This window comes from Acanthochromis polyacanthus, chromosome 13 (assembly GCF_021347895.1).
Source record: "Acanthochromis polyacanthus isolate Apoly-LR-REF ecotype Palm Island chromosome 13, KAUST_Apoly_ChrSc, whole genome shotgun sequence".
Lineage (NCBI taxonomy): Eukaryota > Metazoa > Chordata > Actinopteri > Pomacentridae > Acanthochromis > Acanthochromis polyacanthus.
Window position 1 is genome coordinate 5,468,219 of NC_067125.1, and position 26,124 is coordinate 5,494,342.

Consider the following 26,124-nt stretch of genomic DNA (forward strand, 5'->3'; position numbering starts at 1 on the left):
ACATCTTAACCAGGGGTGCCAATAATTATGGAGGGCGCTGTAAATACAATGTTCTAAAAGATTTTGTAAACAAATCAGTTCTTAATCGTTTAACCAATTCATCGAGTTTAATAAAACACAGTTGAAAGTGGCTGATGACATAGTATATTATTTGATATTTTTTATTATAAAGACATACATAGCCTACCTACAATGCGATGCTTACCAACTCCTGTTTACTTACTTAGTTACATTGTTGCAATGCAATTATTGTCCCCAATGAGGCTTCATGAAACATAGAAAAATACAAAGCAAAATGTGTTGGACTATGAACTCAATGACAAGCTTGGTATCAACTGGTCAAAGTAATATTGATAGAAGACGTCAATGAAAGAATACATGCTTGGAGACATTAATGAGAGTGCTTTTGATACAGAAATGCGCAGGACTGCAGAGAGGTGTGCTACAAAGCAAGTTTGATCTAACCAGGATTTCTTTGTGTAAGCCGGCTCGACAGGACCCAAACAGAGAGCTAATGGTATCATGATGGTGGTTTTCAACTTTCTTTGCTGACCCAGGCTTTCTTCAAGGTCTGTACAAGCACCCATAAAACGGACTCTCCTCCAACACAAAATGGAGTCACAAAGAACAGACTGTTATAATCCAGAACTAAGGAATAGAAAAATGTACCACGACAAAAAGCACTGTTATGCAAAAAGAGAGGAATGTGGGTAAAAATCAGGTAATGGTGTAAGCTAAGCTGATATATTTATTCTACCGATCAATGCTGTCATTTATTTCGAACATGACAGCTGACACTTCAACCTTCATTCATTTAAACATGATACTCAACAAGTACATTTAGGTCTCATCGTGACTTCAGTTTTTTGTCAAATAAAAGTGAAATCAATGTTTCTGATAGAATTTTCTTTGTGATAAAAACCAATAAGGGCTGCACAGTGGAGTAGTGGTTAGCACTTTCACCTTGCAGCAACCCTAGTGAGGATAAAGCGGTGTATAGAGAATGGATGTATAAATACCAATAAATGCATTCATTTTCTCATCTATTAGCTGCAGATTGGGCAGCAAATTAGGATCAAAAATTTAAAAAATTTCTGCATCCGCACCAACTGAATGGGATCTACAGCCCGCAGTAATCCAACACTGAGCAGAATGTCTACCTGTGCAGCACCAGTTACCACGGTAATTTAGCAGGTTCAAGGACAGCCATCTTCATGATACTGAAAACTCTGGTCATTAATCTTGCTTCGTAGGACACACCTCAGGTTAGGAAAAGAAGGGAACATGAGAAGCTGGTCATGTTTTCGAGCTTACTCTACTGGAGGCTTACTAACAATCAGAATGTTTGCTGAGGGAGGCATTCAATGAGGGCTTTGCTGAACCAGTGTGACTTGTGAAGCAGATTTTTTTCCTCTCTACGTTATCATGATTGTACTGTAAATACAGAGTAAAAGTTTGCAATGTTGTAAAAAGCTTCAAAAGCATCTTTTAAGAGTGTCATTTAGCAAAGAAGTTGGATTTCAATATTAATGACAATATTCAGTTATTTTCCCCTATGCCATGCACGCTCGATCACATATAAAGTATCTAAATGCATTTCAAGTACTCTTTTGGCCCATGTGTGGTTGCCTTCAAATACCCACTGGCAACAGGCTTCTACTGGGGGTCTGAGCTGGATGATCCCACAATGCCATGCTGTCGCAAAAGATTTCTCAGGATCTGATTCTTGGACTTCCAGTCTTCCACCTGAGCAACACAAAACACAACAGAAAGGTCAGAACAATGGATATAAATGAAGAAATGACTCAGGATTTGGTATAAGGAACACAAAGACCATGACAAAGATGTGTGTAACTGTGGAAACACGGAGATTAGAATGACAATTGGTGTTTTATGAGAATGCTATTCATTGTCTATGGAAGTGGTTTCTTGGCAGTGAAACACGTGAAACCAAAGTCTGGTGACTAAAATGTGACTTTACGCAGCCTTCAAAGTGTCACTGTATAGTTAACTGGGCTTCAGACTACCGACTGGACAAACAGGAGAAGTTTTTTTCTATTAAATCAACTTATCCAGAGGGGAATGGGCAGATAACTGAACACTGACAATCCTTGGTTAGATCCTGATGTCTAATTCTCAGTGGTATGCTGTTCAGACCACTTAAAGTCAGTAAAGCTGGACTAGCTACTCCATGTGTGTTCACTGGCTGCATTTCCCCATCCCTTCATCCATGTGTTTCCTGTGATTTATTCATTTCTGGATGATGTCTGACTATATTTTTAGAAACCATTGGATTAGACTGAGCTGAATTACATTCTGAAGTCGGCAGCTTGTGTAAGGAGCTCTATCGCCATCGTTACTTTCTTTCAGTTGTGAAGGAGTACATCAGTATCACAAAGCGGAAAAACTGAAGACACTTCACAGCTTCAGTCGTTCATACCTCCTGTCTGAGCAGCTGGTTGTCAATCCTGAGACGATCCAGAACACTGATATCTTCCCCCAGCTTCAGATTGCTCTGTCGAAGTTCCTTGATGTAATCGCAGGCTTTGGACAAGATCCCCCCTTTACTCTGAAACACAAAACACAGTGGTCTGTTCGCTTTGTTCACGCCAACGTGTGTACATTTCAAAACATGTAACTTTCACTGTTTACATCCACACTATTCCAGAGTTTAAATCCCATAAAACAGAGACTTCTGAAACGCTGCTGACTCAGACACATTGTCTTCCACTGCAAAAACTCAAAATCTTATTTTTAGTCAAAATGTCTCATCCCCTTTGATTTAAGATAAATTCATTTAAGTGTCATTTCTATCCTGTTCAGTCAAACAATCATGAAATTATCTTGTTTTGAGTTGAATTTTACAAGAAAACTGGAAATACGTTTAACCCTCGTGTCGTCCTGAGGGTCAAACTGGCCCGTCTTAAAGTTTGAAAACGTGAAAAAAAAAACATATGTTCACAGTGAAACTTCTGATGTCCACATTTTCAACATTTCTGGAAAACAAAACAACAAAAACACGAGACAAAAGTCAGACAAAAAAACAACAAAATGAGACACAAAATGACAAAAATCAGACAAATGACACAAAAAAGAGACACATTTTTGAACATTTTTTGGTGTAAATAAAAGAAAAGTTTTTTAAAAAATGTTTCTTTAAGAACATTCACAAAAAAAAATCCAGTCGCTGGATTTTGGTTGAATTTTTTGTGAATGTTCTTAAAGAAACATTTTTTAAAAACTTTTAGAAGTTTTGCTGATACACATGTAATCACCTTAGATATTTTTTAGGATTTTTTCGTAGGTTTTTACTCATTTTTTGAAAATATTTACAAGAATTTTCTTGCCAAATATGGGACTTTTTTTGAAATAAAAATTTTAGGAATTATTGGAATTTTCTTCCTGAAGGTTTTGCAAATTTTTTAGAAATTTGAGGAATTTTTTTGCTGATTTTTTTCAGACGAGGAAACAATATTTTTTGGTGCCTGTAAATGAGGACAACAGGAGGGTTAAAACATCTCAAATTAGGAGGTTACATGAAAGCAGAAATCTATTTTTGAGTGAACATTTTTTTTTAGCATATCTGACTTATTTCAAGACAGCTAAGGTTGGCAATCCTGGTAAAATCTAGCTTAAAATAAGTTTTTCCAGCTAATTTTAAGATCTCAATATTCTAAATATCAGATGTTATTTCAAGAAATCTTACCAAGCCATTATTCACTTGTTCTATTGGCAGATTTTTTCACTTATTTCAAGGTAAAAGTTCCTTGAAATAAGTTTTTTTTCCCCTTGTTTTGAGAGGGGCATTTTTTCCAGTGTAATAATTGGGTCTTATCTCTCACTGATTCATCACACTCCGAACACATTACTCTTTCACAGTAAAAGCTCATGTGATACACACTACTGGTCAAAAGTTTCAGAACATCCACTGCGTGCTTCTTCATTGTCGCTGTAAAACACAAAGCACCGTGTGAGGCTCCTGTCTGCTGACGGAGCTGGATGAACGCTCACCTGTCCCGTCTTGGTGTAGTCAACGTTACAGTCCGGGATGGTCTTTGAAAGCTGCACAATCCAGTTGTTGATCTTGTCCCTGCGCCTGCGCTCAACTGTTGAAAGAACATTTGAATTTGACACCATATCTAAATGCCTGTGGCAAAAAAAAGCATTTACGCCAGACGTGTGCACGGACCTTCGTTGTGCTGCGCTCGTCGTTTCTCATCTCTCGAGGCCCGAGGAGCCTCCTGCTTTCTAGAAAACACAACAGAAGAAAGACAACAAGCTGTAATAATAATAATAATATCAGCTCCACTTGGTGGAGGAAGAAGATTTCCAATTAGACGAAGCTCGTTACTGTTAATTAAATATGACAGTGCTGTAAATCTGTAAACTGTGATGTAATTACGCGATATATGGCTGAGTGCGAGGTGCGATTGTCCGTTGATTAGATCCCGTCAAAACCTCCTGGGGTGACATCATAACATAAAGCTGACCTGTGAAACAAAAGCTGGCTGTCAGCTGCAGACACAACGTAGAACAAGGCCATGGACAACAATTCACACACTAGAAAGCCTTAAAATTATCGGCAATTTTAAAAAACGACTCCTCTCTGTAAAGTTTAAAATGTCTTTCACTTATCGTTCTCAATTACTGGTGCAATTTTGTTTGACAAAGGAAGTGTCAGATGAAAAGAAACTGTAGCCAAACATAAGATTCAACACTAGGTTCTCTGTACGCCTGCCTTATGTCTGTGTAGAGGTTACCTGTGGGTGTGGTCTGACCCAGCAGTGTGTCAGACGCCTGCACTGTGGTCACCATGGTGCCGGTGGTGGCGTCTGCTATGGTGGCAGGGTAGTAGGTGTACTGTGTCTCAGTGCTGCCATCTCCCTCCAACCCCTCTGACTGGGAAAAGACTGCCTGCAACCAGCGTAAGACATTGTTTGACAGTAAATACTAAAGGCGACCACATGGCTAACATCCACACGACCAAGCAGCTTCTTTCTAGCAATATCTACGTGTTGGACTATATTGCTGAGTAAACATTATGAGGAAGAAATATTGTTTAGGATGTGTTTTCACCTGTTTCTGTTGTATTCTAACTTCATTACACACTGATGCCATTCACATTTTTTTTACCAACAAACCACAGCAAACAAACCACTTCTAATATTTCACCAAAAACAGTGATCCCATATTGTGTGTCTAATGAATCTCAACTAAAACACACCTGAACATACACAACCATTCAAAAGTTTTAGGACACTGTCTCATTCAAATAAAGTAGAACCTGTCCCACAACTTCTGACAGGGGGTGTATTTCATCATATGGATGTGATCAGGGCAGGACTCTGGTCATACATGTAAAGTTTCAGGCAGATTGGAGCATGTTCAGGGCATTTACACAGCATTTGAAATTTCATGGAGAAGGATCAAAATTCCAGAGGCCGCCACGGACACACCCTTTGACTTTGGAACAAGATTTTAATAACTTTGGATCATTAAGGCCTCCTGTATGTACTGGCCCAATTTGAGGTGAATTGGAGTTTCCCCCTAGGAGGAGTTCGCTGTAGAAAAAAATGAAAAATGGGCAAAATCTGATATTCAACGCAAAACAGCTCACTTCCTGTTGGGTTTGGAATGTGGCTGTCACTGACTTTTATGTTCAGCCTGATGTGCTGCATATGTGTACCAAATTTGGTAGATACACCCCCTGTCAAAAGTTGTAGGACAGGTTCTACTTTATTTGAATGAGAAAGTGTCCTAAAACTTTTGACAGGGGGTGTACACTACCGTTCAAAAGCTTGGAGTCACACAGACATTTTAATGTTTTCCATGAAAACTCTCACTTTTATCCATGTGCTAACATAACTGCACAAGGGTTTTCTAATCATCAATGAGCCTTTCAGCACCATTAGCTAACACAATGTAGCATTAGAACACAGGAGTGATGGTTGCTGGAAATGTTCCTCTGTACCCCTATGGAGGTATTCCATTAAAAATCAGATGTTTCCGGTGGAAGTCCACCACATCTCCCTCCATGGTTCAGTGGCTTAGAGAGGTAATGTCTTTTTATAAAATTGGAAAAAATCAGACATTCTGTCAAAGGTAGGATGAATATTTTCCAAAAGAAATGGGACTCTTTTCTAGCCTACTTTAATTCTTTAAACCCCTCTTAACCGAATACGGTCCCCTTCACCCACTCTTTGCTTTCTTTCAATCAATCAGGGATGGTTTTAAAGGAATCGAGGTGTTCAGTGTTTCTTCAGCTTCCACAGTTAGTGTCGTGGAGTTCATCTGGGTATCGGTCATGTCTCCTGTTGTATTGTTGGTGACATCCAACTTTTCTTCTACCTACCTCTTTTCTTCATCTGCTTTCTCTTCTATTTCTCATTGTTCCTATCAGGTTCTATATAATTGTTTACCTTTTTATTGTTTAAGTTGTTGATGCAAAAAAATTAAAACCTTCATGAGAAGTACAATTTGGTGCAGTAAGAAATTGTATCGACTTGGGTTCTCATATTGTAGATTAGAGGTTACACGACTTGCAGAAGTTTATATCATTTTTTATTTTTTCTTAACTGTCCATGTATATACCAGGTCAGTGTTACTGTCCCTGCAATTTCTGTGCCAAGCTTCCCAATAAACATATTAATGGAAAAAAAAAATCTGCCGTTTCCAGCTAGAATAGTCATTTATAACATTAACCATGTAGCAAGCAAGCAGGGCAGGGGTTTTTTTCTTTGTGAAATGTAACAATCAATCAAAATGTATTTATAGAGCACTTTACAACACTCAAGGTGACCAAAGTGCTTTCCAGTTAAACACAAGTAGTAAAATAAGAAATAAAAGCAGATTAAAAGAAAGCAAGAACAGAACACGTCAGGAAAATAAAATCAAATTAAAATACGATAAAATGTCACCAGAATGCATGCATCAACTCTACTTACAAACACTCATCTTCTGTGCTATCAAGATTTTACCTTTTATACAAAATTCAGCCGTGGTCAGTTTACATTTAGGTGCTGGTGGGTTCACCATCGTCCATCCTTACCTTCTTACTTTTTAACCCCACACGTGTTCAGTGTATTTAACCTTGTTCAGGCCTATTTTAAATATGGGAGTGGTTGGAAATGTATTCCTGTGCAGTTAACCAGCGTTGTTCTCACCTGTGTGACAGCCTGAGTGGTGGCAGGGAAACCAGCGACCAGGCTGACCGCTGCAGCTCCGTCTGTCTGACCCTCCAACTGGCCATCTGACACCTGGATCACTCTGTAGGTCACCTGGAGCACAGCACATTACACTGAGTGGCCGGTATCTCATTACCACTGAGGTGACACATAAACCGCTGCAGAGCACATGCACACTCGAAAACTTGAACTTTTAGGCGGGACGTCTTTTAGGTGAAGCCATCAGTGGTCAGAGCATGTTTGGTTTTGTCGAGGGTGAGGGTTAGAATGCGGAGGGGTCTGTTTTAGCGTGGTCATAAACATGCTGTGGATTCAGCAGTGTGCATCTGTAGTGACATTAATGAGCTGTAACCCAACCAATGAAACAATCTAAATTAGGGCTGCAACTAACGACGCGTCGACTAATTGTCTGAGCACGATACGTCATCAAAAGCGGAAGTGAGCGCGCTCACTTCCGCTTTTGATGACGTATCGTGCTCAGACGACTAGTCGACGCGTCGTTAGTTGCAGCCCTAATCTAAATCACATTTAGTTGCTTTTGTGAAGTCAAGCTTTTATCATTTGAGGCAACTTGCCAAAGTGAAGCCTTTTTTTTTAATCTCCTCACAACTATGAAATTTTGATCCAAACTTTTATTATCGTCGTTTAGATTATTGCAACGCGCTTTACTCAGGACTCAGCAAAACCTCACTGTTGAGACTACAGCTGGTTCAGAACGCTTTTAACAGGATCACGGAAATTTGATCACATAACTCCCATCGTCCAATCCCTCCGCCGGCTCCCCGTGCACGTCCGTATTGATTTTAAACGTCTTTTGTTTGCTTTTAAATGCCTTCCTGGTTTGGCCCTCCTGTACCTGTGTGGGCTGCTGGTCCCCTACAACCCGTCTGGCTCGCTGAGGTCGGCAGATCAGGCTTCACTGGTGGTGCCAAAGATCAAGAAGAAACTGAGCGGTGATCATGCTTTTTCTGTGGCTGCTCCTAAACTGTGGAATGAGCTCCCACTAAATATCAGACTGGCTGATTCTCTCCCTACTTTTAAAAACACATTTTTTAACTTGGCCTATAGCTGACTTTTACTGTACAACCTGTGTCTTATTTTTATACTTGCACCATTTTATTTATTTATTTTATCTTAATGTGTACAGCACTTTGGTCGACAGTGTTGCTTTTAAAGTGCTTTAGAAATAAAGTTGGATTGGATTAGTTTCTGTTCAAAGGTTTTCATTCAAATTCCAGTTCAGCACCTGCGAGGTTCATTGAGGATCTATTTTCACTGTGTTGTCATGCTGACATGCAGTTTCCTGATTAATAGTGCATTTGTGTTTCGGTGCAGGGGCTGATCGATATGATCACCAATTATTAGCAATCAAAGAGACTGATACAAGATACTTGGAACCGATATATAAGTGAAGTAAAAATTCAGATATTGGTACCACATTTAGAGTAACGTGAGCCCCAACACAAAATTTTGTTGAAATGCCCTTTTTTCTCCTGATGTTTAGCAAACAGCTATGATTGGCACCCCTGGTTAAGATGTGCTGAAACTCAGGGGCAGAAGCATGCTCTCACACTGAAAATTGTAGAAAAATGTATTATAGGAGAAGATTAGGTGCTGTTTTGTTGGCAAAAGGGGGTTGTACAAAGTGTTAACATCAGGGCTGCTAATAATTGTGGCACACATGATTTGATGTAAAAGAATTGTTTCTTAATGTGGGATTTTTTTTTCACCACTGAATAAATGCACTTCAATTTAAGGTTGGATTTTCCTCTTTTTTCCATTGTGGCCTATATTATTTAGAAAAAAAATGAATTTATGAGAAGCTAAAGAACACGTCTTAACCAGAGGTGCCAGTAATTATGGAGGGCGCTGTAAATCTAATTAACAGAGAACTCTGAACATTTATCCTCCAGTGTTGGCAGGCTAGTAGTGGTGGCCTGTCACCAGTCACACAGAGCTGTGGGTGGGACAGATCAGAGTGGTGGCTTCAGGTAGAAGTTTCAAAAATGTGTTTTAGAAATCATATCAGATTATTGGCCAGTGTCATAACAGCTGAAGAACGCATGACCAGGTCTGAAACAGCAACCCACAGGTTAACTACAAGTGCTTTAATACTCCATCCTACCTGCCCTCCTGCTCCTTCTGTCTTGAAGAGATATTTGATGGGCTGGTCAGCGAAGGTGGCAGCAGACTGAATGGTAGCAATGGCTGCTGGATCCTCGGCTGTAGCTACAGACCCTGATGGAGAACACGGAGGAAAGATCAGCGAGCATTACAATAGTAACAACAAGCCCATCAGAAAATAACAGTTAAACCAAAGACAGGACCTGAACCTCAACATGTTTGCATACAGAATGTCACTACAGTCCCCTTGGTAGATTTTAAAGACGCTTTTACAACATCAGACAGATAGAGACACTCAGATCTTATAAGTGAAAGTAATAGATTACTCATTTTACCTTCCTCGTTGACAGTAACACTCCCGTCTGGTTCGGGGCTTTTCTGTTGGCTTCACGCATGAGAAACACAAGAGATAAGCCATGCTATGGTTTTTAAAAAGCGTTTTAATTAACGACCTGCTCGCTACTCAGCAGGGTGCTTGTCTAATTCTGTTGTTATTAGTGAACAATGGCGAACGTGACAGTCCCACTCACCTCTTCATTTCTAGCGGAGGTGTTGGACGAGGAGACCGCCTTCACTCGCTCCCACAGCCAGACTGCCACACAAGTTCATGAGTTTGACAGAGAAACGTTAAAAACTTTACTCCAAACAACACAATACCGACTATCTATGTGTCTTTTAACACCAGTGAGTCTGAAGACAGAAGAATAAACCTTAAACGATGATAGTAATGGTTGGCGGTAGCTAGCTGTGTGTGCCGAGCAAGCTAAGAACGTTAGTACGAGTGGAAACGGAAACAGCCGGTTGTGATTTCAAAATAAGTGCAGACATAAAGCTGTGTGGTTGTTCGCATGTGCCATGTAGAGCTGTGTCTTGAGGGCGGATTTCATACGTATTAAAACAGTCTCTAAATGTTGAATGCATTGTTAAATTTTAGCAATGTAACTCAGCGAAATTTGGATGTGACTGCGTAAAGACAGCTTTTAATTTGTGGAGTTAACCGGAAACCACCTGTCATTGCTGATATTTGACACGGATCTTTCTGCAACACAACCACTCGGCCCCAGCGGTTTGTACAGATGTTTAACAAAGCACTTTCTTTTGTTCTGCTCTAGTGGAGGCGGTGACTGCAACAGCTAATAAACACAACGCAGAAAGACGCGCACCTCTGTGGATAATATGCTGTAAATAGTGCTGAATATATTCCAGACTGAACAAAGCTCGACTTACGCCGCAGTGCTCCTCCCCCGATATTTGTCAACACACCAGTTTCACTGTCCGCTATGCGCATGCGCCACAGGAAATCAACTGACGCGGTCCCAGATCAGTTGATAACTCAAATATATACGTGACACAGAGAAAAACACCTCTGAAAATCTGACCTGAGGTCTGCTAATGACGCTGACACAGTGGGAGCCAATGGGGCGTTGAGGAGCATTGAAATATGTTTCAGCAGGCTGCAGACGGATTGTGTGGTGAAATGAGTCACAGCTGATACATGCATGTAGAAAATGTCTCCATCATCCAACACTGACACACAAGTTTCCTCAACTAGAGTTTTTCTACACTGCAGCAGGAAACCTCTTCTGCCAGTCCCAAATGTTTGCAGCTTGAAGCAGGTGAAATGGAAACAGCCGACAGAGATCAGTGTTGAGGCGGAGATCAGCTGGACGTCTGACCGCTTTTATGGCTCATTTTCAGCCTGTTTACAGCAACACTTATAGTTTTGTGTCTTACAAACCTCCTCAGAGGGAGAACGATGAAGATGAACAATGACAGGAGTCAACAGCAGATGTTTAGTTGTGTCAGTCAGATTGGTGTCACTCGGGGAAATCAGAGTTAACTTTGACAGTAAGCAAATTGATCAGTGTTATTGTGGAATTAGCGACTGTTCTGTGAGAAAACTCAGGATTTAAAGTGTCAGCTCAGACCTGAGGAGAAGAAAAGACACTGGACAGCGCCCGTGGTTTGATCCCAGAGAGGGATGGAGATCAGCGAAATCTGCAGTGAGATTTGATGGTCGAAGTAACCACTGAGCTAAACCAGTGCAGCAGGAGGAGCAGAAGAGCTGCTTTATAAACACTGCTGTGAGGTTATGGAGTCACAGGAGTGCCACATTAAAATATAAATAAATTAATTAATAAATGTGGAAATATAAAGAGAAATAAATAAATTAATATAAAGGAACATTGTGTCTTTGCTTTTATCTTCTTGTTTTTTCCTTTTATTTTTCTATTTTTTCATTGTCTTTTCCGTTTCTCACTGCTTTTTCCTTTTGCATTTGCTTTTTTCTTGTGTCACTCCTCAGTCCACCCCGAAATGAAAAATGCAAAACAGTTTGCTTTCACTTGGTGGACTGAGCTGTCAATCAAATGGCTCTGGGCGGGGCTTTCTGTCCAGGGACACCAGCTCCTAGCACGGATGAAGTGAATGAAGTTTATATTTCCTAATTTGTTTATTTCTCTTTATATTTTCCCATTTATTGGCATTCCTGTGACTCTATATTGTTCAGCCTCCAGCTGAGAGCAGAACTCACAGCAGAGTTTATAAAGCAGCTCTCCTGCTCCTCCTGCTGCACTGGTTTAGCTCAGTGGTTACTTCGACCATCAAATCTCTCTGCAGATTTCGATCTCTGTCCCTCTCTGGGATCAAACCACGGGTGCTGTCCAGTGTTTTTATGTTTTCCTCTGATTCCAACCTGCTCCTGTACTCTAATAAAGATGCTGCAGAGCTGCAAGTTCATTTCTGTTCTGCAACATCCCATTAAGAAGTGCAGCTTCAGATTCAGCAGCTGTATAAAAGCAGGGTTTCCTGTCTGCACAGTGGCACTGGTTTAGCTCAGTGGTTACTTCTTTCTGCTAATCTACTTGATTATGCTGATTCATCCCTCTCTGGGATCAAACCACGGGCGCTGTCCAGTGTCTTTTCTTCTCCTCAGGTCTGAGCTGACACTTTAAATCCTCACTTTCTCTGCACAAACTTTCTCTGCACATCTCTGAGGACCTAATAGTCATTTTTTGATCAGTCACTCAGATCATTTGCTGATGAAGACCAGACTGTGATTGAGTAGATCCACTTTGTTCACATTTATTAATTCACATAAATGTTCCTGAGAAACAACATCAACTGCAAAGTTCCATCTTAACATCACTACAATATTTAGTCAATGTAAAAGTGTTCTTTCACAGGATTTTATTGGCAGCTTCAGGGATTTAATCATGTTGGAGTTATACAGTTTTCATTTCTAATTTTGTGGATATCATTTCACTTTTTTGTTTTTGTTTTGATGTTAATCATTTGTAATCTTCCTTATATTTCTTTCATTTACAGGTGTTTACTGCTTTATATGTGAGATCTATGTTTTTATTTTTCACGTAGTTTTCATTAAATGACAGTGATTCCCCTGAAAGAGAAGCTACCTGTTAAATAACAGTTCTGTTCTCCATCTGTGGTAAATGGAGTCACTGTTACATTTTGAAACTGTACCTGATGTTGAACAAGGTTTCTGAAGACTACAGTATTCTACTGTGTTGTTGCTTGTTGTTGTTTTTTGTGTGTTACATATTTTGTCTGGCGTCCTTGCTGTGAGATTTTCATCATTTTTTTCTGAATATTTTTAGTTTTTGTTTCTTTTCTACAGTGTGGGTTATGTGAGCACTCCAAGGACAGAACAGCTTGTCTAATGGAACTGAAATAGAAATGATCTTATGGGCTTTATCAACAATTTAAAAATTCTAACTCCAGCTGCCATTGCAGGTTCTGATCATTTGAGGATTACATCAAAAACCTTCTTATCCTGAATATGAACTCTCATGTCCATTTAGACTGATGCTCTCAGCCTGGGCACCTCAATAAACACTGACTGTTGGAGCAACAAGCATGAAGAGAAAATTGACCAGAGATGACTTGCTGTTGTTCAGCCTCCAGCTGAGAGCAGAACTCACAGCAGAGTTTATAAAGCAGCTCTCCTGCTCCTCCTGCTGCACTGGTTTAGCTCAGTGGTTACTTCGACCATCAAATCTCACTGCAGATTTCGCTGATCTCCATCCCTCTCTGGGATCAAACCACGGGTGCTGTCCAGTGTTTTTATGATTTCCTCTGATTCCAACCTGCTCCTGTACTCTAATAAAGATGTTGCAGAGCTGCAAGTTCATTTCTGCTCTGCAAAGTCCCATTAAGAAGTGCAGCTTCAGATTCAGCAGCTGTATAAAAGCAGGGTTTCCTGTCTGCACAGTGGCACTGGTTTAGCTCAGTGGTTACTTCTCTCTGCTAATCTACCTGATTACGCTGATTCATCCCTCTCTGGGATCAAACCATGGGTGCTGTCCAGTGTCTTTTCTTCTCCTCAGGTCTGAGCTGACACTTTAAATCCTCACTTTCTCTGCACATCTCTGAGGACCTAATAGTCATTTTTTGATCAGTCACTCAGATCATTTGCTGATGAAGACCAGACTGTGATTGAGTAGATCCACTTTGTTCACATTTATTAATTCACATAAATGTTCCTGAGAAACAACATCAACTGCAAAGTTCCATCTTAACATCACTACAATATTTAGTCAATGTAAAAGTGTTCTTTCACAGGATTTTATTGGCAGCTTCAGGGATTTAATCATGTTAAGTTACACAGTTTTCATTTCTAATTTTGTGGATATCATTTCACTTTTTTGTTTTGACTCCAAAGGTAATAATTTGTAATCTTCCTTCTGTTTCTTTCATTAAAAACTTTCCTGCTTCAGATTCAGCAGCTGCATTAAAGCAGCTCTCCTGCTCCTCCTGCTGCACTGGTTTAGCTCAGTGGTTACTTCTCTCTCCTAATCTACCTGATTATGCTGATTCATCCCTCTCTGGTATTAAACCACGGGCGCTGTCCAGTGTCTTTTCTTCACCTCAGGTCTGAGCTGACACTTTAAATCCTCAGTTTTCTCACAGAACAGTAGCTAATTCCACAATAACACTGATCAGTTTGCTTACTTTCAAAGTTAACTCTGATTTCCCTGACTAATCAACACATATTTCTATATAACAAAATCAAGTAGGTTAGCAGAGAGAAGTAACCACTGAGCTAAACCAGTGCCACTGTGCAGACAGGAAACCCTGCTTTTATACAGCTGCTGAATCTGAAGCTGCACTTCTTAATGGGACGTTGCAGAGCAGAAATCAACTTGCAGCTCTGCAACAACATCTTTATTAGAGTACAGGAGCAGGTTGGAATCAGAAGGAACCATAAAACACTGGACAGCGCCCATGGTTTGATCCCAGAGAGGGATGGAGATCAGCGAAATCTGCAGTGAGATTTGATGGTCGAAGTAACCACTGAGCTAAACCAGTGCAGCAGGAGGAGCAGGAGAGCTGCTTCATAAACACTGCTGTGAGGTTATGGAGTGACAGGAGTGCCACATTAAAATATAAATAAATAAATTAATAAATGTGGAAATATAAAGAGAAATAAATAAATTAATATAAAGGAACATTGTGTCTTTGCTTTTATCTTCTTGTTTTTTCCTTTTATTTTTCTATTTTTTCATTGTCTTTTCCGTTTCTCACTGCTTTTTCCTTTTGCATTTGCTTTTTTCTTGTGTCACTCCTGAGTCCACCCCGAAATGAAAAATGCAAAACAGTTTGCTTTCACTTGGTGGACTGAGCTGTCAATCAAATGGCTCTGGGCGGGGCTTTCTGTCCAGGGACACCAGCTCCTAGCACGGATGAAGTGAATGAAGTTTATATTTGTTTATTTCTCTTCATATTTTCCCATTTATTGGCATTCCTGTGACTCTATATTGTTCAGCCTCCAGCTGAGACCAGAACACATAACAGAGTTTATAAAGCAGCTCTCCTGCTCCTCCTGCTGCACTGGTTTAGCTCAGTGGTTACTTCGACCATCAAATCTCACTGCAGATTTCGATCTCTGTCCCTCTCTGGTATTAAACCACGGGCGCTGTCCAGTGTCTTTTCTTCTCCTCAGGTCTGAGCTGACACTTTAAATCCTCAGTTTTCTCACAGAACAGTCACTATTTACACAATAACACTGATCAGTTTGCTTACTGTCAAAGTTAACTCTGATTTCCCTGACTAATCAACACATATTTCTATATAACAAAATCAGGTAGATGAGCAGAGAGACGTAACCACTGAGCTAAACCAGTGCCACTGTGCAGACAGGAAACCCTGCTTTTATACAGCTGCTGAATCTGAAGCTGCACTTCTTAATGGGACTTTGCAGAGCAGAAATGAACTTGCAGCTCTGCAGCATCATCTTTATTCGAGTAAAGGAGCAGGTTGGAATCAGAGGAAAACATAAAAACACTGGACAGCACCCGTGGTTTGATCCCAGAGAGGGATGGAGATCAGCGAAATCTGCAGTGAGATTTGATGGTCGAAGTAACCACTGAGCTAAACCAGTGCAGCAGGAGGAGCAGGAGAGCTGCTTCATAAACTCTGCTGTGAGTTCTGGTCTGAGCTGGAGGCTGAACAATATAGAGTAACAGGAATGCCACATTAAAATATAAATAAATAAATAAATAAATGGGAAAATATAAAGAGAATTAAACAAATATGGAAATATAAACTTCATTCACTTCAGCCGTGCTAGGAGTTGGTGTCCCTGGACAGAAAGCCCCGCCCAGAGCCATTTGATTGACAGCTCAGTCCACCAAGTGAAAGCAAACTGTTTTGCATTTTTCATTTCAGGGTGGACTGAGGAGTGACACAAGAAAAAAGCAAATGCAAAAGGAAAAAGCAGTGAGAAACGGAAAAGACAATGAAAAAATAGAAAAATAAAAGGAAAAAACAAGAAGATAAAAGCAAAGACACAATGTTCCTTTATATTAATTTATTTATTTCGCTTTATATTTCCACATTTATTAATTAATTTATTTATATTTTAATGTGGCACTCCTGTGACTCCATAGCACTCACAGCAGAGTTTATGAAGCAGCTCTCCTGCTCCTCCTGCTGCACTGGTTTAGCTCAGTGGTTACTTCGACCATCAAATCTCACTGCAGATTTCAATCTCTGTCCCTCTCTGGGATCAAACCACGGGTGCTGTCCAGTGTTTTCATGGTTCCCTCTGATTCCAATCTGCTCCTTTACTCTAATAAAGATGTTGTTGCAGAGCTGCAAGTTGATTTCTGCTCTGCAACGTCCCATTAAGAAGTGCAATTTGAGGACCCAGAAAGTTTCTGTAAGTGTATCTGAGTAAATATATTCATATTTCCCACTGGAAATGCAGTTCTTGGTGGACATTTCAACAACTTTTGAGGTGTCTAACATCAGTGGAATCTAATGTGTGGGATTTAATGATCAGTCAGTGTTCCAGTTTTAGTCTGCTTTGATAAAATGCTGATGTGGACTCATTCCTAGGACCACAGAAACTGACCTTCAGTGGTTACTTCGACCATCAAATCTCACTGCAGATTTCGCTGATCTCTATCCCTCTCTGGGATCAAACCATGGGCGCTGTCCAGTGTCTTTTCTCCTCAGGTCTGAGCTGACACTTTAAATCCTCAGTTTTCTCACAGAACACTCACTAATTCCACAATAACACTCATCAGTTTACTTACTGTCAAAGTTAACTCTGATTTCCCCGAGTGACACCAATCTGACTGACACAACTAAACATCTGCTGTTGACTCCTGTCGTTGTTCATCCTCATCGTTCTCCCTCTGAGGAGGTTTCTAAGACATAAATCTACAAGTGTTGCTGTAAACTGGCTGAAAATGAGCCACGAAAGCGGTCAGACGTCCAGCTGATCTCCGTCTCAACACTGATCTCTGTCGGCTGTTTCCATTTCACCTGCTTCAAGCTGCAAACATTTGGGACTGACAGACGAGGTTTCCTGCTGCAGTGTAGAAAAACTCTAGCTGAGGAAACGTGTGTGTCAGTGTTGGATGATGGAGACATTTTCTACATGCATGTATCAGCTGTGACTCTTCAAGCATTCAGATTCATTACTGATAGTTACAGTGATGTTAGTGAGCTGTGTGCTGAGGCTGGGATCTCCTTCTCTGTCAGCTGAGACACACACTGGATGGAATTTATTCATTGATCAGGCTCTTATTGTTTTCTGAAACCACCTTAAATCACTGCATTGCTGGCTTTCAACGTGGGCTCTCTGAAGGCTGGAATGTGAATATCATCGTATGACCACCAGGAGGAGACACTTCAGAGGGAAGTCTGACGGTGAAGCTGTGGGTGGATGAGAGGGACGTGTTTGAACCTGCTGTTTGAGGAGTTCACTTTTCATGGACAGAAAATCAGAGGTCAAAGGTTTGATCGTCTCCCTGCAGTCTGTCTCACATTCACTCATTCATCAGTTCACTTGTTGGTGTTGAGCTGAATGAAGGTCAGTTTCTGTGGTCCAAGGAATGAGTCCACATCAGCATTTATCAAAGCAGACAAAAACTGGAACACTGACTGATCATTAAATCCCACACATTAGATTCCACTGATGTTAGACACCTCAAAAGTTGTTGAAATGTCCACCAAGAACTGCATTTCCGGTGGGAAATATGAATATATTTACTCAGATACACTTACAGAAACTTTCTGGGTCCTCAAATTACACTTCTTAATGGGACGTTGCAGATCAGAAATAAACTTGCAGTTCTGCAGCAACATCTTTATTAGAGTAAAGGAGCAGATTGGAATCAGAGGGAACCATGAAAACACTGGACAGCACCCGTGGTTTGATCCCAGAGAGGGATGGAGATCAGTGAAATCTGCAGTGAGATTTGATGGTCGAAGTAACCACTGAGCTAAACCAGTGCAGCAGGAGGAGCAGGAGAGCTGCTTTATAAACTCTGTAGATGGCAAAAAGTTTCTTGGGTTTCCAGGATGTTACACTGACCTGCAGCTTTAACTGAGGCCATGACATCATAAGGTTGGTGTTTTTCTTCTCAAATAAATTAGGAGTTCAATGAGGACAATTTGTTGACTGCAAATGATTCCCAACAGCACCAATGAGCCAATCAATGAACCAATGAAATCACAATGTGAGGGATAACCTCCTTTAACAGCATTAATTCTGACAGTCTGATCAATATTTGGACAATACGTCTGTCACTGAAATAGGAAATGCTTTTTTAAGATGTATTTTACATAGAACTTTTGTTGAATGCAGTCTTTTTCATTTCCCCTCCTGTGGTTCTCGAAGTTGACAAGCATTGTGGAAGTGATTTTTTTCTTTTTTTCTGTCTGCATTTATTCTCATTGTTTAACTCCACAGAAGGGGTGTCAACATTTTATGAGATTAATGCAAATTTTAGTCTTGCAGCCAAGTATTTTAATATTTAGTGCATGTGTGTGACCATCACCAGCCCTCCCTGAAAGCTAAGCTGATATTCTTTATTAGAATTCCCTATTAAGAGCCAGGGAGTGCAGTGCTACACCTCAGTGATGTGAAGGGGGAACAAAGGGTGGACAGGACGAAACAGGACGAACACAGATAGGAGCTAGCAAGCGGTGCTATTACAACTGAAGAGTGTTAGATGCTGTGTTATTCCCGACTACTGATTACCCATCAATAAGACAAACAACAAACAAACAAACAACAACGAAAACAAAGAAAAAATCTAATAAATTAATAAACAAACAGTATTGAACAACAGTGGAACTCGACAGGAACTGGTGAGACCTGGACAAAAATGCAAGAAGCCCAGAACAGCTATCACGGCAATGTTGAAGTGAATCAGTCACAAGCACCAATAAGTTCAGCAGGTTGTTTCATTTTGACTTAATGGATCTGTAGCTGTTTAGAGCACCAATCGTTTAAAAATGTGATGATTAATGTTGTTCTGAAACATCATGACCGACTATATCATTATAAATCCACTGTGATGACCGGAGCTGCTTTGTGTTGGGAAGCTAAAATGTCACACATATATTTTATATGTTGAATTTAAAACATTTCTCTGTGTGATGCAGTGCACATCGCAGCATTTACCCAAACATGTGCTTATCGAGCAAACTTGAAACAAACCAATAATGAAACCCATGATGTGATCCAACACTTTTAATCCATGAGGGAATGCAAAAACAAAAATCACAACATTTAAAAGTGTCAAATGTATGAGTGCATTTCTGTCAAAGCCTCCAGTGATGATGGTTAGTAGAGTGGCTCATGTCGGCTGTCTGTCTGTAAGCAGGACTGTCCACAGAGACACAGTCACCACAGGCCACAGTGAGGCTGGAGTCTGGTGCAGCAGTAGTCCTGTGGCACCAGGACACTCCTTGATATGTCCTGAAGAGAAACACACACACAGATTACACTCAGTCTCCTTCATCAGCAGTGATGCTGCTGATACTGAACTTCATACTTCAGTTACAGCTGTAACCAAGGGCGTCAGTTTGTTTTTAAAAGTGGGGGGGATGGAGACCACAGCACTTTGAGAAAATGTCGAAGAACGGCGGCAAAATGCCACAAGCTAGGCTTGAAATCACAACCACCGCATCAAAGTCAGAGGCTCAACCTGTTGAGCTATCAGTACATGCAGGTAGAGGGGTCTGTGGGCCGCTATAGAACTAATTCTCCCGGGCCGAAATTTTGCCCCTGCATGCCTCTGGTTGGAGCTTCCACTTGGCACAGGCGCAAATTTAGCATCTGCGCGTTTTTTTTGTTTTTTTTTTTAACCTCACGAAGGTGTGCTGCATGTCTTGCAACTCTCGGTCGAGTGCGGATGGTGCGGTCAGGAGCGTCGGAATTTTCTATACTACTGAAAATAACTGGGTTTACAACGGCTTACATGTGAAGAATTTGAACGTGTTTGAGACAAAATGACCCCTGACAAAAAGTGGGGGGGACACGTCCCCACCGTCCCCCCCTAAACTGACGCCTATGGCTGTAACACATTTTGATTAAAAAAAAGCAAAGTTTTACTTTCAGACCTTTAGTTCATCTGACTTAAGATGTTGAGTTGAATGAAAGCTCTGTTGAGAGTTCATTGAAGTTTAACATTACCAGACTTCCTAGGAATCTCAGTTTGACAGTCAAAAGAAAGAGACCTTGTTTATGTAGTCTGAAGAAATGAACAAATGTTAAAATAAATGATAGTGGTGTAAACTGCAGTGGAGTCCAGTCCTTAAACTCTTGCAGTCATTGGGACAAAGAGTTGCCACAGCGTCTGTTCTTCATGTGAAGAAGTTACTCAGTTTAAACTCTGTGCAAATGTAGATGTTCACAAATTATGCTTAACAGCTTGACTGAAAAGTTGTTGCTTCCACAAAATATTGTGAATTTCTTGAATTTATTTCCTTTAGCATTTTTAAGACAGCAAAGATCCCTATCTTCTGAAGATGAACCAGTGTTTTATGTTTTATAGTTCAGAACCTGTACTGTAATACGGTAAAATACTGTAAAAACTACAGTAAAACTGAATACACATCCTGTAAATTAGGGAGCACTGATATCAGATTGGGGCTGCACAGTGTCGTAATGGTTAGCACTTTCGTTTTGCAGCGAGAAGATCCTCTGTTTGCATGTTCTGGATGTGTGGGTTTTCTCCAGGTTCTCCAGCTTCCTCCCACAGTCTAAAAATATGCTGAGGATGACTGATTATTCTAAATTGTCCGTAGGTGTGAATGTGAGTGTGATTGTTTGTCTGTATATGTAGCCTTGTGACAGACTGGTGACCTGTCCAGGGTGTCTCCTGCCTTCACCAGAGTCAGCTGGGATAGACTCCAGCACCCCCCATGACCCTAATGAGGATTCAGCGGTTTATAAATAATGGATGGATGATATCAGATTATTTTGATTCTTTACTCTTGATGAGTAAAAATGATCCCACTGACATGAATTTTAGATGGTTTTAAGTTTGTAATAAAATGTCCAAAAGTAGTGAAAGATCATCCTCCTCTCAACTGCATCATGCACCGATCAGCGTCAACATTCTGACCACTGACAGGTGAAGTGAATATCATCGATCATCTTGTTTTAATGCAACGTTCTGCTGGGAAACTGCTCCAGCAGCAGCTTGTTTGAAACAACAAAGACCTCCTGATGTGGTTTTACTCTCCACTCAACCAGGCAGCAGCTTCAGTCACACATCATCCTACTTTACTGTCACCTAAATATCTTTCATTTCCAAGCAGCAGTGCTTACTTTCCAGCAGAGGAACCACACTAGATATACACCGATCAGCATCAACATTCTGACCACTGACAGGTGAAAGTGAATATCATCGATCATCTTGTTTCTGCTGGGAAACCTTGAGTCCTGACATTCATGTGGATGTTTGACATGCACCACCCACCTAAACACTGCAGGTTAAGAAACCCCCCAACCCCCATAGCAACAGCAGTCCTTGATGCCAGTTTCCACCCTCAGCAGGACAATGCACCCCGACACACCACAAAAACTGCTCATTAGTGACCCGGGGAACATGACAGAGATGTTCACCCAGGTTCCACACTCCCCAGATCCAAATCTTACTGAGCATCTGTGGGATGTTCCAGGATCAGCCTGATGTAGGTCGGTCCCACCCTGCAACCCACAGAATTCACTGTCTCCATCCCTAGAGGTCCTGAGTCCATGAACCACTGAGTCAGAGGAGTTTTAGCAGCATAAAGGAGACCAACACAGGTGTTCATGATGTTATACCTGACTGGTGTATGTTGTATGTAAGTTCTACACATAAAAGTATCCACACCAAAACCAGAAGCTTGATGGAAAGTAAACAGGAAAATACCGTATACGTTGCTGTGCAGTTTCTACTACTTGAAATTACTAACACATCTGTTGCATCGTGGGTTGGTGGTTAGCAGTGTCGCCTTGCAGCTAGAAGATCCCCAGTTTGTGTCCTGAGATAGTTTTGCATGTTCTCCTTGTACATGCGTGGGTTTTCTCCAGGTTCTCGAGCTTCCTCCCACAGTCCAAAAACATGCTGAGGTTAATTGGTGATTCTGAACTGTCTGTAGGTGTGAATGTGAGTGTGATTGTTTGTCTCTATATGTAGTCCTGTGATAGACTGTTACCTGTCCAGATGTCTCCTGTCTTCACCATAAGTCAGCTGGGACAGACTCCAGCCCTCCATGACCCTATCTATTGACATTGGATGGATCTGCATTTTATCTTAGTACTGAATAGAAATTCTACTCACGTTTTCCTGTTCTTATGCTGTAGTCGATGATGATTAGCTTCTTTTCAGTCCTCTCCTTTCTCGTCAGTATGCACGTGTAGTTGGTGGTCACACTGCCGTACAGCTTTTTGTGGTCTGGGAGCAAGACTTTGCACTGGTCATGGGGTTCTGATTCCAGCTTTTCCTCGTCCCATGTCCGGAATTCACAGTTGTAGGGTGGAGAGTCTGTACAGTTTGCATACTTGCACTCCAACCTTCCAAAGGACCAAATGATGGGATTAATGTCAGACTCACTGGGTTTGTTGTCAAACCTACAGCAAATTCAACATAATTGTGTCATTCATGAAGATACTGGAAGACTGAACCTGAGGCTGGTTTTGTTCTTTAAGCAAGCCTCAAAAATGCCGAAATCTCCTTCCTTTTTGGCAGAGGTTGAGCCTGCAATCAAATGTCAGATAGTTTGTATGAAGCATGTGGTCAGCTTTATAAGATGCTCTTTAGATGTTTATGCACAGTTTAATTTCTTTTAACACTTGTCATACACTGTATGATAAGAATCTAATGATTCATAATTCTTTAAAAGTCTGGAACCAGCTCCTGAGGACGATTAAGGCACCTAAAAGGTATCTAGATGCTCCAATATGTAACAATCATGCCTTTAAAGGCATTAGAGGAGATTTAATTTCCTACGACTTTGAACGTAGCATGCGCATGCGCACATACAACCTCTCCCTCACCCCCCTCTAACCTCCCCCCTCTTAACATTTACGAAGAAACGCCCCCTCCAGAAACATGCGTAGGACTCGTGAAGTTGTCTTTTACGGCTGGGTCCCCCTGGATCTTTATCTGCCATTATGTAAAAAAAAGATGAGCAAAACAAGTCGCCAGCTAACTACGAAGCTATACCAAAGCAACACATACACAAAACACGTAAGTCCAAGGCGTACGTAATCTACGTAACTAGGCCTGAGCCGGAAGATTTTTGATTGACAGGAAAGGGAGCAAAGCAAACGCCTCGGTCCGAGCGCATTGATTGGCTGATGTTTTTCAGGTCCTGCCATGTCCACAGTTTATTTTTTTATTTTTTTTATTCTTTTAGAAACCATACATACAAGTCCACTAAAGGTCAGTATATTCATTTTATGTGAATCAGACAAATTAAACAAAAAAAAACATCCTCCATAATGCCTTTAAACCTGGCCTGGAAGATGTGACATTTAATACATGGCGTGAAAGGGGCATTTCTTCCCTTAAGGATTTTTATATAGATGGACATCTTGTGTCTTTTCAACAATTGCGAGTCAAATATATTCTTCCAAATTCCCTTTTTTTTTTTAAAGATTTTTACAGGTTCGTCATTTCCTCAGAGCTGGTGTCTCACAGTATGAATCCATTCCCCAGAACACCGCACTTGATAGTTTTATATCTGTTGAACCATAAATTAAAGGTGCTGTTTCTCGTCACTATAATGTTTTATTAACTTTACAAAGCCCACCATCTGAGGCTTTCAGGGTTCAACGCCAGGAAGAACTGGGAGTGGACATCTCAGAGGACATTTGGCAAGATTATATTAAGAACATATACAGCAGTTCTATTAATGCCTGGCATGCTCTTATCCAGTTTAAGGTTGTTTATAGATTATATTTTCCCCCCGCTAAGTTAAAAAAGATCTATCAGAATGCCTCCGATATGTGTATCAAATGTAAAACAGATCAAGGAACAATGTCTCATCTTTTCTATTTTTGCCATAAATTACAACCATTCTGGAGCTGTGTGTTTGATTTCCTCACTAAAGCAACTGGTAGGAGTGTACCATGCACTCCCCTCACTGTTTTGTTTGGTGTGACTGCCTTGGACTGGGGAAGAAATAAGCATGAAGCACAAGTTATATCACTGTGTACATTGTTGGCCAGGAAGATGATATTTGCTGTGCTGGAAGCCTTTGAAATGTGGCTAAAAGAATTGGGAAATGTATTGCACTTAGAGAAAATTAGATACGTGTTGGCTCATCAATTAAGTTTACTTTTCAAAACTTGGCAACCAGTTATTAGTATGTTGGACAATCTCAAGTGACTCAGACTCTTGTTATTCTTGTTTGCATATTAATGTCTATTCTTGCCTCAATAATATTGATGTTCCGTTGTTCCGTTATATTAAAATAATAAAAAAGACACACAAAAAAACATGAGTGTAAGGACTGAGAGTGGAACAGAGCCATAGGCTACCAGTGATATAATCCAATTTCTCAGATCTGATTAAGGCTTGTTCTGCTGATTGATGAGCTTGTTACAGAAGCAACAGTAGCCACTAAAATACTGTTAGCATCTTCCTGACTCTCAGAGCAGGAACCTCAACCGCCCAACGCTTCTTTCTTTACCACTGCGATCATACATTTTACATGATGATACAGTACGTCTAAACAGACAAAATCGATTGCTTAATTTTGGCATTTTTAAAATTAAGACCTCCATTCTGTTCTTTGAAGTGAGCTTACCAATGAAGAGGAAGAGGAGAGGCACAGAGATGTGCATTTTCCTGATCTGATCTGATGTTTGACAGAAAACAGAAAACAAAGAAGAAAGTTAAGCTGTTGATCAGTTTGCAGACTATATGAAAAATGTCAAATGACACTTGATACAAATGCTGCAAGTCTGTCCATTATGGCGAATGAATACATTCACATCTTGAGATCATGCAAATTGATTTTAATGTCCTTTTTGCAGAAAGAACAACTCATAAGCTTGTGAACACCATCAAAGTGTTACATGAGCCAGCATGTGCTTCACTAGTATGACCACCGTCATCATAACATCACGGAACATGCAACTAGACAAACACCAACAGGTTTCTGCTTCAAGTATTTGCAAAGTATAGAAACATAAATATAACAAGGCAACATATTGCAGCGTCTTACCAGTGATCTTCCTTGTGATCTTCCTTGTGATCTTTTCTGTTCTGAACCACAACAGTAGAAGACAATAATGGCACAATCAGTGATTTTCTGGGCTGGGCTAAAGGAGAGCAGCAGCTGGAATGGAGCTGGGTGGGAGGGTTGGGTTGAAGATCGTCTTAAAGTGCAGCTGTCCTGTACGGTGCAGACCGTCTCTGTCAGGAATGGAAAGTTTTTTGCATGCCTGACTCATTTTCCTCCCATTGTACCTTATCTGTGATATAACAACTAGACATATGTATATATGTTTGCAATACATTTAGTAGAGGTTTAAACAACATTATGTTGGGATGGGATTTGTTCAGTGGCAGAGTCAACAAGGGAATAATATCTAACACTAACACTCGTGGGGGGTGCTGGAGCCTATCCCAGCTGACTCGGGTGAAGGCAGGGGACACCCTGGACAGGTCACCAGTCTGTCACAGGGCTACATATACAGACACACAATCACACTCACATTCACACCTACGGGCAATTTAGAGTAACCAATTAACCTCAGCATATTTTTGGACTGTGGGAGGAAGCCGGAGTACCCGGAGAAAACCCACGCATGAACAGGGAGAACATGCAAACTCCATGCAGAAAGATCCCAGGCTCAGGCCGGGATATGTGACTCATAAACAGAACTGTGTCAGAGACACAGGTTCAATTCCAGCTCATGATCCTTTACTGCATGGGTTTCCTGTTTTCCTCTCTATCCTTGGCGGAGGTCTACACTCTCTGAGTGCTTTTCTAGTTACCTCCGCCAGGAGGTTATGTAATCACCGGAGTTTGTTTGTACAGAAACAAACAGACA

At 40.8% G+C, this 26,124-nt stretch overlaps 1 protein-coding gene and 1 long non-coding RNA gene across 3 annotated transcripts; both read right to left on the minus strand.

The window, feature by feature from the left end:
* Nucleotides 1–88: 88 nt before the first annotated feature.
* usf1 (upstream transcription factor 1) lies at nucleotides 89–10,611 on the minus strand. 2 transcript variants are annotated; one of them, XM_022207869.2, is made up of 11 exons: nucleotides 10,536–10,611; nucleotides 9,839–9,900; nucleotides 9,644–9,693; nucleotides 9,310–9,422; nucleotides 7,164–7,277; nucleotides 4,761–4,914; nucleotides 4,403–4,490; nucleotides 4,190–4,248; nucleotides 4,012–4,106; nucleotides 2,441–2,569; nucleotides 89–1,746 (listed from the first exon to the last, which is right to left on the minus strand). In XM_022207869.2, the coding sequence occupies exons 2-11, from the start codon at nucleotides 9,844–9,846 to the stop codon at nucleotides 1,657–1,659; spliced, it is 900 nt and encodes a 299-aa protein (XP_022063561.1). In that variant the 5' UTR covers nucleotides 9,847–9,900; nucleotides 10,536–10,611; the 3' UTR covers nucleotides 89–1,656. The 2 variants fall into 2 exon arrangements, with proteins under 2 accessions (XP_022063561.1, XP_051813684.1); XM_051957724.1 differs by lacking the exon at nucleotides 10,536–10,611 and adding an exon at nucleotides 10,472–10,490.
* An 8,691-nt stretch (nucleotides 10,612–19,302) lies between these two features.
* Nucleotides 19,303–25,406, minus strand: LOC127536744 (uncharacterized). Its single transcript, XR_007945878.1, has 5 exons — nucleotides 25,293–25,406; nucleotides 24,873–24,923; nucleotides 22,744–22,816; nucleotides 22,400–22,632; nucleotides 19,303–19,545 (listed from the first exon to the last, which is right to left on the minus strand). It is a non-coding gene; the product is annotated as an uncharacterized LOC127536744 (long non-coding RNA).
* Nucleotides 25,407–26,124: the final 718 nt, after the last annotated feature.